Genomic DNA, 13,850 nt, shown 5'->3' with positions numbered 1-13,850 from the left:
AGACTGTTTTAAAAACCTGTTCTTATCTAGAACCTGTATGACTTTATAATCACCTCTACAATCTGCAGCAAAAGTGACACAGTGTTAACTTGTAGGCTTGGATTTGGGAGGGTAAAATCAACAATTCTCTCCTCTTAAATAGAGATACTCCCATATGCTTTCGTGTCCAGTGGTAATGGGTTATGCTGCCACACAGTCCAGCCTTTTCATTTCTTCCCCAGCAGGTTGAGAAAGTTGGGATGGCAGATCAGACCCTTGGGGGAGTATCTTCCCATCTGAAGTTTGGGACTATCCGAGATCCAGGTGTGCTTGGCTGGAGGAAAAATTCCTTTCACATATTGCAAGGGCTGAGATTATAGAAGGAAATGAATTCTTAAAATAGGAAAACACCTTTCGTTTTCCTGTTCATAATCTGTTATGAATAGTGACAGCTTTATCCAACTTGCTAAATTATATACCGTTTATTATAAATGCTCAGCTTGTGGTGTCTGTGTACTGATCATTGGAACACTGTTGGCTATTTCTAAAGAACGTGTCTGATGTGAAAATTTGCCTGCTTGAATAAGTTCTGTCTTTATTTCGGAGAAAAGAAGGGTTAAAAGTTGATACTGCTGTGTTTATGTGGTCGCTCTAAAGCTTATTATTGGAGTGCATGTTGAGCTGGCACTCTTGTGAGAACAAGAGATCCAGCTGTTCCTGTTCCTGGTTTTGTAACTAGGTGGTGCTGTTGAATCATCAGTCTCGAGACTAAGTTTTGGTAGTCGTTAGTTTAATAATATCTTCTGCCAGTACGTAATTTTGCTATAGGCTGTACTGTTTGGTCTTGTGTCCTGTCAGCTCAAGCACTGGACATAGAAAGGGACAATGGGGGAGGGTTTACAAAACCGCATGGATTTCATGCTCGGGAAGCTTCCTCTGGTGTTTGTGCTAAATTTCTGCGTTTTTTTCTGAATAAGAGTAACTAACTAACTAAAACGATTCCCTTTTAACCCGTTAGATTTTTTTAAATGCATGTGGACAATTGTGTCCTTCTACAATAACCATTTAGTCCAGTTGCCCATTTTCAGTCTCTAAAACATTCATTCAGTCCTTGTTTGTCTTTTGTTGCATCTTTTGAAGCACTGATCTATGTTAGCAGCGCTGATAATAGACAACTAATTCTGGAAAAAAACGTGCTGACTTCCTAGTCCATCACGTGAAAACTTGCATACAACGCTAAGCTCCTGGAATATCATCTGATCTCATATCCAAGCAGCTGGCTGCTACTGCAGTAGGTTTCTTTGCTGCTACTGCTTTTCAAATTATGTTGTTGAAGTCGTTGCAATCCAGAGAGGAGAAGCGTAGTTTTCCTGACAGCAGAGGAAAAAGTGATTAAAAATGCTCGGAGTCAGTGACTGGGACTTGACAGATGTAGTTCAGAAAACATGAGCTGGAGACATTACTGAATCCTGGGAATATATTTTAGAGGTTAGAGACACTGTGACGCAGGAGACAGTAAAAGTAAAAAATACATTTCCAACGTGGCATTGCCTCTGGGAATATTTCACGGACCAGATATGCACAGAGTAGCAGGCGGGGGTCTGGCACACTCGTGTCGCCCTAGCATCATGAGCCCGTCTCATGTCTGAGGGGTGTTCCTAACATCATGAGGAAAGCAGTGGCAGCAAGATTTTTTTCTTGTGAGACTGCAGACCAGCAGTTTTTGGAGGAATAGTTACTGGTCTGTGGAATCTCTTCAGAGGGAGGCAGCAAAAGTAATTAAAAAGAAGGAAGAGTTGCAAGTGGTTTATTCCTGCCAAGTGGTCTAGGCAGGCAAGCGGAACCATGTCCTGTTATGTTGATGGGACTGCAAGAATGGGTCAATGAACTCTGGCCAGTGTGCTGTGCTCAAATGGCCATAGGTTTTGTGCCAGGTCTAGCTCTGCAGTCTGCTGGGAAGCAGTATCAGTCTGGGATTTGACCATTTCTCCCCAGACTGTCAGCTCTTTTATTTAATTTGTTTTCCATCAAACTCTCCAGAAGAAATATCTTCTACATCAGTATGCAACTGTATTCCAAAACATATTATGCATTGGAGAGTAAAATGTAATTGTACTTCTGTATTTTGGAGCAAGGTAACCAAAAGTCCAGTGAAAATTTGGAAGAATACTTGCTTTGGGAAATTATGTATGACGAAGTGAAGGTTATCCTTGTGTCCGTCAGTAAGAATGTTCATCTTCCCTCGTTTTGTTAAACTATTCAATAAATACAAAATAAATGAAATATTTTCCCAGTTATATTCATTAGTCTTTAAAGCCTTGTTCTTCTGCCCATTGGGAAACTGAATGGAGAAAAAAATACGTTTGTAGTCTGAGTGCTGGAACTTGGCTAATACTTTAAGTCCAATATTTAGCAAAAAAATGATCACTGTATCTACCTGATTTATTGTGGATTAATCACCTAGAAATTAGGTGGAGTTGGTGAATTAATACTTAATCCAAATGTAACACTGGTGAACTCTTGGGGATGTTTCACACCTTTACTTCTAACTGCTGATTGCTGAGGAGCATTTATTTGTGTTAAAAGCATTCCTCTGAAACCTTTTATGTGCTGCATTTTGCAAACATGCATTTGCTTTTTAAGAAGTTTTAATAAAGAAAAAGAAGAGAAAAGGAAAGAGGGCTGGGGCTTTCATCATCTAGGTTTTGCATGTGCAGAAACTTAAAATAATATACACAATTTTCAGGTCAAACAAAGAGGTCATTCTGGAAATACACAAGATTTTTGCTGCCTTGATTAGCTGTGTTCAGCCTAACAAATTCCTAAAAAGACTTCCTAAATGTATTTGTTTAGAATCTAACCCTCTAATGTTAAACAGAGAAAGAAACAGATGTTACATTTTGTATTCCACTTCATTTATTTGATGTGTGGAAAATGTAGGCAGGTTATTAAATAGTTTAAGCAAGTGCGATCACAGAATTTCCATCTTTGCACTACCAAATACAGTTCATGGGCTTCAGAAAAGAAGCAACTTTGAGGTTTCTGTGAGGAACAAGTGATACTAAATTGCTTAGCACCTGGATAATATTAACTTTAATTACCAATGTGATAAATTAAATATGTACTTCTAAGCTTATAACAAATACAATCATTGCTGATTCTGTTTGTTTAAAGTTCTTCAGGTCATTGATTTTTACATTAACCCATCAGCTGCACAACATTGGGTGTCCCCTCCAGTCAATGCAATTAGTAACGTGTCATGTTAACCAGATGTATGCATATGTCCCACCATTTAAGTGTTTTGAAGAGGCTCACCATTCAAGACCACAGCTTCTCAGCATCCTGCCAGCTTAATATGTCATAAGAAATGCTGCCAGTAAAATTTAATAGGAGTTACCTGCAGAAGGGCTTTCATCTTTGTGTGACAGCTCTGTTCATGACGGTGTGACGTTAATGCAGTGATCTGAATAAAGCTGCAGTGAGAAACTTTTAGTGCAAGCATACAATTCCTCAAACATAAGAACTGTACCCAGCAGTCTGGTTAATTACGAGCACCACAGGAGCTTAAATTGAATGAGTGTGTGCTTGAGTGTCCTAGTTGCACTACTACCCACTCTCAGAAACAAAAAACCTATGGTCCCCACGTAATTGTGTTACAAGCTGTGAACACAGGAACAGGATTTTTGTCACTCTTGTGATATTCCTGGTACCATGGCTCCTTTGCTGTGGCCCGTGCACACAAAAACACAAAATGTTCTCTCCTGTAGGTATGGTATAAATACAACATGAGACAGCAGATGGATATGTTAAACAGAAAGGATATATAAAAGTGCAGTGAGATAGCTGTGATTTCCATCCCTAGGAGAGGATGCCATGCATCAGCTGTGTAGCAACAGTGTGTTGTAAGACACAGTACAGGTGACTCACATATTTCAAGAAGCTTATCAGTGGATTTGGCTGGGGCATAGACTGGTGTGAAAGCAGTTGTTTAACACAAGGAACAGGTTTATTGCAAATTCTTTTTGAACAGTAAAGAGGCTGCTTTTTCAAGAGAAAGGGGGTCGTGGACCCAGAGTTTCAGCAGTTGAGCAGAAAAGGAAAGCTGGGCAGGACTGGCACCCAATATGCCATTATGGTTGAATTAATACTATCTGCTATCGTTAATTACCGCTAGAGTTGTCTGTTGGCATGTGTGTGGTCAGACTAGACTCACAGCATTCTGCTTAGCGTGCTGAATACTGCACCAAATACGTGAGGTTTTATGAACTGACTTCTCCCCAACATGGACTGAATGTGAAGGAAAACAGACTGGCTCTGGGGGCTGAGGTGGGGTGTTTATGTACGTCTGAAAAGTCCAGCTCTTTTTAGAGGTATCAAATATGAACTGGGGGGAAAAAAACCACCACCACCCCACGCCCCCCTCCCCCAAAAAAGAGAAAAAAGCCCCCTTTAAAGAGCTATCCTTTTATTTTTCTTTTGGTACCTTCCAACTCAGAAGCAGGTCAGACTAACTCTGGAAAATCTAATGGTAAAGAACATTGTGTCTCCGATTCCTTGGCCTGTTACTGAACTCGGTACCTGGCATAAGCAGAAATAGCATCCTGTTCGTTTGAAATGATTTAACATTTACTGTTTTCCCTGTGTTTCTGTGAAAGAGTTTCTTATGGTAATCCCAAGTGGATAGTTACAATCTACTTAAAATGCAGACTCTGTAAAAACCAGGAAAAGAAAACACCCTTTATGATCAAAAAATATTTTGTACAATAAAAAAAACCTACCTTGTTGTTTTTGCATTGAATGTATCAAAATTACTTGTCCAAAATGAAGTTTCTGTCCTGTCCTATAGAAACAGGTAGGGGGGAAATGGTATAGCTCAATAAAAGTATGATTACTTGGGTCTGTTTTCATAATGGGACCTAATACAATAGTTAAAAGGGGCTGTAGAAACTATTAAGTACTTGATGGATGTTTGTTCTAATCTGATTCATATTTTAAAACTGTTAATTAAAAAAATGGAAACAAAGGAGAAGCTATATAAAAGTGAGCAAGTACTGTTTCTAGAAATAAACTTTTCAAACAGTAGGGAAAAAAAAAATCTTATCACCTCTTTAGCTTAGTAGATGTCAGGCACTTCAAATGCCCTCAACAGCCCAGCTATAGGAAATGGATGTCTTGTGAATGATCCATTTTTAAGGAGCTGTGCACAATGCAATATTTATACTAATTGCTTTAGCGAGGGTAAATTAAACACAAGTAAATTCTGGTGGTTTCTGGAGCCCTGTTGATAATTTCCCCTTTATTGATGAAAAAGAAAATTCCTGCTTTTTAATTTCTCAGGTCCCTGCATCTGAGTCCACATTGTGTTCTGTTCACATTGAGGTAATGGGAAAGGCAGACTTTTTCTCAGGAATCCAAAATAAACATTTATCTTGGTGCCTTATGAAAAACACGAAGGAAAGGAAGCATGTTGGGCCTACAGAAGTGATATAGGCTTTTATATGGGGATAATTTATTGATTCTTGGGCTTTTGTGAAAGGAGAGTTCATTGAGGTGTAGGGCCTAATTAAATAGACTGGAACAATTCTGATTCTGGCATTTTTCTTAAAACTGAATATATCCTGTTACATGTTTGTGCAAAATGAGCAAAGGTGGCATTCAGGACTCTTACCACCCACGTTGCGTGTTGTAATAAACCATCTGCCGTAATTCATAGTGATTTAAAAGAGTGTCCCACGTAGATTTTAACCCATAACCGTAACTATGAAACTGAGAACAGACACTATGGCTTTCCCCACCCCCCACCCCTTGATTACTTATAATCAGCAATAGCTGGCAAAGCTTGGGTGCTCCATGGTGATAATTCTCTGTCCTGAGCTCAGCTTTCTGTAGACTGCAGGAAATGTAACATGGCATCTTGGTAGTACAGGTGTTAGTGAAATGATAGAAAGAATTGCTGGTTATTTTTTAACTTGTGTGAGGAGGGACACTGCTGTGCCAGTTGAGCTACTGCACCTTCAGGTGTTGGGAAATTTTTCTTCGGAGCTTGAAATTTAAGTGCTTCTCCTTTAGAGAGATATGCTAAAAAACTCTTGCAGGTTCTTACACCACTTCAGTATCATATAGTATGTATTTCAAAGACACAGGGTTTTTTAACAAGCCTATTGATGTACCTGTTTAAGTCCAAATAGTATTTCATGGATTTTTAGTGGTAGTATGTTTCAGTACTTGAAATGACTTTGGGTGGGATAATATTTTGTCCTTTTTATGTCAGTTTTGAAGAATTGTACTACACAAAGAGTATGCTGGAGTTACAGGGACACTGAAATTATTTTTGAGTATTTACTGATACACTTTAAGGGCATCTTCCTGATTCATAGAAAATATTCCATGGTGTTTTATTTCCACTTGAGCTTTTCAAGCAGCTGTGTATTTTAGCATGAAATATTTCAAACTGTTAGCTGGATCTGTGTTTTAAAGTATACCATTCTGGTTTGCTGAATTGTGGGATTTTAACTTCTTTTTTATTTTTTATTTTCATACCATACTTGCTGGTGTTGAGAAGTGTGGCTGCTTGGACTGTCTAGGTATCAGGGAGGTCACACCAGCATTACAAGAACGTAAAACATTGAACTCCACATTTGGAAGATAAAAATGAAGCGTTCTTCAGGTTTTCATACACTCAACTGTATCCTCAGATAATGGGCTAGCTGAGTCTTCTCGCTTTTGAGATAGTTGTATTTGAAACAAATTCCTTATCTCTTGACTGTGGCTTCTTATAATGGGTGGCAGGGAGGAAAGTGGTAAGGGCTTGGTGCACTTAGGAGGAGAGGAAAAACAAGGCAACGAGACTTCTTCCTGGGAAGCTGTTGGATCTGATGCAACTCTGCTCTGCTGCTGAACTGAAGGTGATTGTCTTTATAGGTAACTTGCCAATGACATGTGGAAAGTATGGTGCCATGGATTAAGCCTTCCCTATGGCTTTGGTGGAGCACAATGTGTAGCGAGGACTAGGAAAACAGAATTAGAATAGAGAGCAAAGGGTTCTGAAACACTGTTAGAGTGCAGATCTGTTCATACATCTTTACTAGCTGCAGCAAGGAGAGAAACTCTTGTCAACCTGAGATGTGTGCTTAGCCCTAGTAAATGGCTGGTATGCAGGACCCTGTTCTGTGATCTGTGCCTTCAGGGGCACCTGGGCAAAAGCTCTCTTCTCTCGGGAGCTGCAAGATCAACAGGGAGAGAAGCTGGATGACATTGATGGGAACACTGTTGGCCATTGTGCTCAGAGGTTGGCCAAGGAGGGGACCCAGGAGAGAAGATCTGCTCAACCCTAAGCGGCTGTGCTCAGAATGGGGGTGCTCACCAGGTCTCGGGGGATGAAATGGGGCAAGAAGCAGCGCTTTCATCTTTGCGTTGTAAAGGATAGCAAACACATGGATGGCTCCAGAAAGTGTCTAAATAATGTGTTTTATGTAATGTAGTATAATGAAACACCTGCTTCTGTGAGAGAGGTATGGGTCGAATGAGAAGGAATTAAGATGGGTGTTATTTTTAACAGTTTAGCCAGCACTCACGAATTGACTTAGGAAGCAAAGGTCACACGTTCAGCAGCATTTGTCACTTCAGCCCAGTTCCTAATTAAACGACTTCAACATTATAAAATTGCAGTAAACTCAGAAGTCCCACAGTTTTCATGCACCGCGTGTGTGGTAAAACACAAGCATCAGATGTAAATAAATCCCAGCCTTCAAATCTTTAGAAGTATTTTTCTAAAATATATATATATACATATCTGAGTTCATCAGTAAGCCAAGGGCTGCTGAAATGTGTTTGGCAGTAGTCCCTGCTGCCTCCAAACGCAGCTGAACAAACAGCCCACAGCTCGCACAGGAAGACAGGCCAATTGGGTAGGAGGGCAAGAGGGGACAGCGTGGTAGATTTGGTGTCCCAGTACGAGAGAGAAGCACACTGCCACCTCTGTGTTTATATAGCCGCTAGGAACTGTGCTTAGGAATTGGTTGATCCTGTGGTTGGGGTGGTAGAGAAAGACCTTTCTAGTTTTCCGGCATACATTAAATGACCAGAATGACTTTAAATAAACTTTACTTAAAGCTTTGTGTGTCTTAAAGAAAAAGTCAGTTTGGGAATTCGACCTGTAGGGCTCTTGGAAAGAAAGAAAAATTAGGTTGTTCTTCTTGATGGGGGAGAAAAAACACAGCGGGCTTTTCTTTAATGGTGATTGTTGTTTTCAGGGAAGGCTTTCCTGGAATAAGATTATTACAGTGTGTTAGTAATGTGGCATCACTTTGCTCTTTTTATGGCATCCTTTTTCTCTTCATGACTTTGCCGCTTTAGCAAACATTTTCTCTGTATTTAACTTGCAGTAAGCTAGGAGGCTTCAGGAGATTGACCACAGAGACTCTGCTGGCTGCACATGAGGGAAGTGTGCACAAGACCAAATTATTTTTGAGTAGTGGAGTTTATTGAGGCCACATCTGCAGCCTGCATGATTTTACAACCACTGTTAACAGAAGTACAAGGCATGGAATAACTGCCATCTATTTTAGCTGTGCAGTGTGAAGTGCTATTATTAGGACCAGCGTTAGGAGCTGGAAATCCAGATAGAGACAGTGGAGGGAGAGAAGCGTCTTGAAGGGACCAATTTGGAGAACTAGGAGGAGGCTGTGCCCTTCAGCATCCGCTGTAGCTCCCAAGTAGCAGCAAAACACTGTGGCAAGCAGGTCCAATGAATGCTTATGGTGCGGTAGCCTGTAACATCATAAGCGGGGGTGCTTCTGCTTCTCCAAATTACTGCCTTTCAGATTGCATAATCATCTTCATCCAGACTTTAACATGACCTTTTTTTCAGTGTCGTTACGCACTGTGACTTGCAGCAGTATTGAGTAAATGCCAATCCACCAAATCCTGGTGCGGGCTCTGGAGTGACACGGTGACAGCCCAGCCTTGCCCCATAGAGTGCGCAGGGGGAGGATGGATGGATGTGTGATTTACACAGTGAATGCCAGTAGCAGCAGCAGATTGATAACAGAAGTGTTGTTGAGTATGACATGTCTGCTGAGAGCTCTTTGATGATGCCACGTTAAGCCACGGAAATTTCCCTTTCAATATATAAAAATAGGTTGAGGTAAACCATGACTGAATGTGAAGCAGGTTTTCCCCCCGCTACACCCACTGCTTTGGGAAAGATCATGTCGAGAATGAGAACATCAGTGAGATCATTTATAGGATCAAATACTAACTTTACTTTTGTGCACTTGTGATCTGGAAAGCACTTTAATATTGCTGATGCCATTGCACAGTTTTGTAGCAGTCCTCTGTAGCAGTGGTGACTTGGATATGGCATGCTTTCTGCTCATCTATTTCTAGACTATTGCTTCATTTCTTCTCTTTCATTGCAGACTGTCATAAACATTTCTCCAGATACTTCACAGTTAGCAGTCTCTAAAACATTCTTCATTCAACACCTCATGTGCAACAACCATTTTCCCTAGTTTTGATGCTTTCCTTCTTATTCATCCTTTCTGTTAGGAGAAGCCCTTTGTATCGGAAGCAGCTAGGAAGAAAGAGAGAGACTTGGTAGCTAAAGAAATTGAGAAGTTTCAGGTCTCTATTCAGACTCTGTGCCGGAGTGCCCTTACGCTTGGCAGGATCATGGATTACATTCAAGAAGACATGGATGCCATGAAGAATGAGTTGCAGATGTGGCGGCATGAGAACAGACAGCATGCAGAAGCTCTACAGAAAGAGCAAAGGTGAGTGTGGTCAAGGAAAGTTTGATTTATCTCTCAAGACAGATTTCTGTTTTTAGGAGAGGGGAGAGTTCTACTCATTTTTTCAAAGGAAATTTGTCATCAGTCATGTTTGTGGTTTGGGGATATTTTTTTGCAGTCTGAATTGTTTTTTGAAGTGTTAAAGTCTTAATGTCTTTTCAGCTCAATTTCACACGATGTAGGTGACAGCAGAGATGCAAATGCTTGTGCGATACGAGAGGGCTTGATTTGTTTCTTCTCACAAATACGTAAGGAGCAATGGGAGAAGAGCTTAGTAAACAAAGTAGTTTTTGAATTGGGACTAGGAGTGGGTTCCTGAATAACAACCTGCTCTCTTTGTGCCATTGAGTTCAGCGTGTTCTGCAGTGGTGTTAATAAGTTGTTATTTGTGCAAGATTAAAAAACAACATTGGAAGGCCAGAGAGTGAAGGTGACATGCATAATAGAAACAAGGAGGTCGAGCCTAAAACAGTTTCTTTGGCCTTACTTGTCTCACCAATGTGTCCTTATGCTCCTTGAAAACAGAACGTCCCTTCTAGTTGTGTGTCCTCTGATCTTAAACATGAACTAGATAGTGATCTTCTTGGATTCGCAATCAGCCTAGATAGATTTGCTGCTCCCTGAATCGATGTGCTTCATTCATGCAGAAGCAAGTATGGGTGGTATTAGCTAAGTCCTATCTTGGTAGGTAGCAATGTGTTAATTGTTGGAAATTTACAGGTGCTGGCTTAGTCCACTGGCTGGGGTGGAAATTAGGGCTTTGGTTCACATATAAAGTGTAATGATGTTAATTCCTTGCACTTACATAGCACCTTCTATCCCAAAACCTTGACAGGCTTTAAAACTGTGGTTCGCCTCGGAATGCACCAGCCCTGCAAAGAGAAAGGAAATGGTGTTTGGCTTTATTTTACGGTTGGAGAAACTGAGGCATGACTCACTGGCCTTTGCACCACACCTAGTGACAGGGAGCAAGTCTCAGGTCTTTCTCCAGGCATGTGCTTACTCAGTGGATCCACTTTGGCCTTGCCAAACAAGGCATTTATACTTCGGCTGCTTTCCCAGCACAGTGACTGTACATGCTTCACTGTTCCCTGCGTTCCCAGGCAAAGTGTACTGGGGACAAGACTGTCTCTTTGACATGGGTGTGGAAGGAGAGGGGGAGTGGGCAGAAGGAACTGCCCAGCTGAATTTGTTTGCAGATTTATGTCAAACCAAGCTTTACAATGGCCAGCTGTTTCGTCCGAGACTGCAGGCAGGCTAGCATCCCTTCAGCTGAGCCAGTCGGTTCCCTTTCATGAGCTGAGACTGTCGCAGCATATCCCTGCACTGCACAAAGCTTCGTATGAGATCCTAATCAGATCAGTGTAGTGCTAAGGCATGTCCAATCCTTCAGGAAAGAATTACAGAGTATCAGACATGAAGAAGACAATGCTTCCCATATGTACTGGAATTTGGATGCACGTCTTTGTTTTCTTTGCTTCTGTGAAAGACAATTGAAGGATCCCATTGGGGAAATGTTAGTGCAATTTCTGGCGATGCTTTTTGTGATTTATGCTAATGGGGTAGAGAGGAGGGGAAAACTAAATGGTTTTGAGATGCAGACTTTAGCTAATGAGTCCTCAAAGTGACTGGGTAATTCAGAATGACAGCAGGCTAGTTCAGGCTGTCATTTCCCTGGCTGTTCAGTGTTCCTGGAGACCAGCAAAACATTACGGAAGGGGGCACATTTGTTTTAAAGCCAAACAGCCCCATTCACTTCAGATGCATCAGTGTACTTGTGGTTTATTAGCATAGGATTTATTAAATTTCCTACTAGTGTGGGATTGCCTGCCCTTGTCAGCAGCTAGTGATGGGTCAATTTTCATATACCTTGCTTCTTCTCAGATGTCTACCTGCTGCAGCTTGGTGCTGCTGGCAGCTGCTGATGTCTTGCTGCTGGCTTGCTGGTTTATTGTAGGAAATAGCTGGTAGCAGGCCAGCAACCTCCACAGCAGTCGTATTTGTCCCTCTCCGCCATGTGCTTCTCTCCTTTAAGCTCCTGTGATGAGGCCCACAGGGATAGCTGTTACCATGTGTATCATGGTAGGACTCAGGGGCCCCTGTAAAACGTGGGTGTCCTTAGAATCACAGAATGGTTTCGGTCAGAAGGGACCTTTAAAGATCACCTAGTCCAACCCCCCTGCCACAGGCCGGGACACCTTCCACTAGACCAAGTTGCTCAAAGCCCCATCCAACCTAACCTTGAACACTTCCAGGGATGGGGCATCCACAACGTCTCTGGTCCTTTTTGGGTTATATCCCACAGAGTCCAGTGCTGCTTCATCCCTGAGCCAGGTGGTTGCAGCTTTTGGCTGGGTAAAATGAAAGAAGTGCTTGATGTATGCACAGCGTGGGGTGAAATAACTGCAAAGCAGTTTTTAGCAGAATTTTAGCAGAAAGCAGGATTTTAGCAGAAAACTAGATTAGCCAAGAAGTGACTGTGTACTGCTGAATTGTGGGTGATCTCTCTTGAACAATATTCTACTCTGTCCATGTTGTTAGCTTTGCTTTTGTGCTGCTTATTCTAAACTTTCTTTCAGGAAGGGTGGGCGCAACTTAAATTCTTTGCGAACTTTCAGGTATTGAACGTACTTTCTTGGAGGCTTAAGTAACCCGAAGCAGCATAATGTTTCCAATAACATTACTCTCTTTGTGTCTCTTTCAGCATCACAGACAGTGCTGTAGAACCATTAAAAGCTGAGCTGGCTGAACTGGAACAGTTGATTAAAGACCAGCAAGACAAGATCTGTGCTGTAAAAGCTAATATTTTAAAGAACGAAGAAAAAATCCGGAGGATGGTTCTTAGCATAAACTTGTCTTCAAGAAGGTGAAGAAGGGGGAAAAAAAAGCAGCCTTGGGACTGACTGACATTCCTACCAAATAAAAACAAAATAGCAGAGAAAACAAAGATATGCCTTGTTTAGTTATGAAATGTTTAGGGACCAGAAGCCTAAAAATTGTATAAAATCCATTATTGCATTGATCTTTAGATGTTGCTATTACCCAGGATAAAATGATACTCATTTGAATGCTCAAGTTGCAGAGCTATTAAAATAACTTCTTTGTTTAGATGTGAACTTCTGTTACTCACTCACCAGGTCTTCACAGCCCTCTTTCCCTCCCTGGCCTGTTGAGCACAGTTTCTGAGCCACTTCTCTCTACATCTTCTTCTCCTCATTTCCAGAGGTTACTTTTGAACATGCTATCATGAAAAATGGGTATTAGATACTTCTTTTGCCCCTTTAAAAAAATGTTCCAAGCTCCTGCAGGTTAGAAGGTTCCTGAATCCTGTTTGTTATTAACAGGGAGAATTACCTACAAAACAATGCCACAAGATCAAGAAGTAAAGCCTTGTGTAACTTGCAGTTCTTTGCACCATTACAGAGGTGATGTCATGTTTTCAGAGCATTCAGGAATCTTATTAGGAACAACTGAAAATGCAATATGAGCATCACCATGTAAGGGAGCAGAAGTATTTTATCTGCACAGGTGTTAATTCCATTTTTATTGCATATGTTCATTTGGAAAGGATTAATTTAAGTACCTGTTTCCTCCCAAATGCATGTTCCTGTAGCTTTTTGTATGTGAATAATTCCACTGATTTTTTTAGTTAACTGCAGATGTCTGTACTGTTTTCCTAATGACCTCCTGAGTGTACTGCATGTTAGAGTCCAGCTTTACTTACTCCGAAATCTGCAAAGCGTATTAGCGTAGACACAACTATATGACACTGCACTGAGCACAGAAGGCTATAGTCCCCTGCAAGGCTGTTCTCTCAAGATTTTTGTAATGTGCAAGCACATCTTCTCCTCCCATGTTGTTTGGATTGTGTATGAAGTGCTAGTGTCTTTTTTTTTCCTTGTTTGATTGGCAAATCTGTGGGTTTGTGGGTTTTTTTTTCTTCTTGGTTTCTTTTTCTGGTATCTGGACCTTGAAAAATCTACCAAATGGATCATCACCAAATAGCGTGAGTATTTAGTATGTTAAATACAGACATTTTAAAGGGCAGGATGCTTTGCTGCATGGGGTTTTGGTGGGGGT

At 41.1% G+C, this 13,850-nt stretch overlaps 1 protein-coding gene across 5 annotated transcripts in view; it reads left to right on the top strand.

The window, feature by feature from the left end:
• The window catches only part of TRAF3IP1 (TRAF3 interacting protein 1), a 45,234-nt gene extending 32,356 nt beyond the window's left edge, over nucleotides 1–12,878 (top strand). For 4 of the 5 annotated variants that reach the window (XM_052792403.1, XM_052792402.1, XM_052792401.1 and 1 more), the window contains 2 exons: nucleotides 9,529–9,752; nucleotides 12,475–12,878. In XM_052792403.1, the coding sequence (XP_052648363.1) occupies nucleotides 9,529–9,752; nucleotides 12,475–12,640 (390 nt within the window). In that variant the 3' untranslated portion in view covers nucleotides 12,641–12,878. Of the gene's footprint in view, nucleotides 1–221; nucleotides 2,223–9,528; nucleotides 9,753–12,474 lie in introns of those variants that run through there. The other variant, XM_052792405.1, reaches the window with a different exon arrangement.
• Nucleotides 12,879–13,850: the final 972 nt, after the last annotated feature.

Source organism: Harpia harpyja, chromosome 7 (assembly GCF_026419915.1).
Source record: "Harpia harpyja isolate bHarHar1 chromosome 7, bHarHar1 primary haplotype, whole genome shotgun sequence".
Lineage (NCBI taxonomy): Eukaryota > Metazoa > Chordata > Aves > Accipitriformes > Accipitridae > Harpia > Harpia harpyja.
The sequence above is the reverse complement of the archived record's forward strand: the minus strand, read 5'-3'. Positions and strand labels throughout refer to the sequence as shown.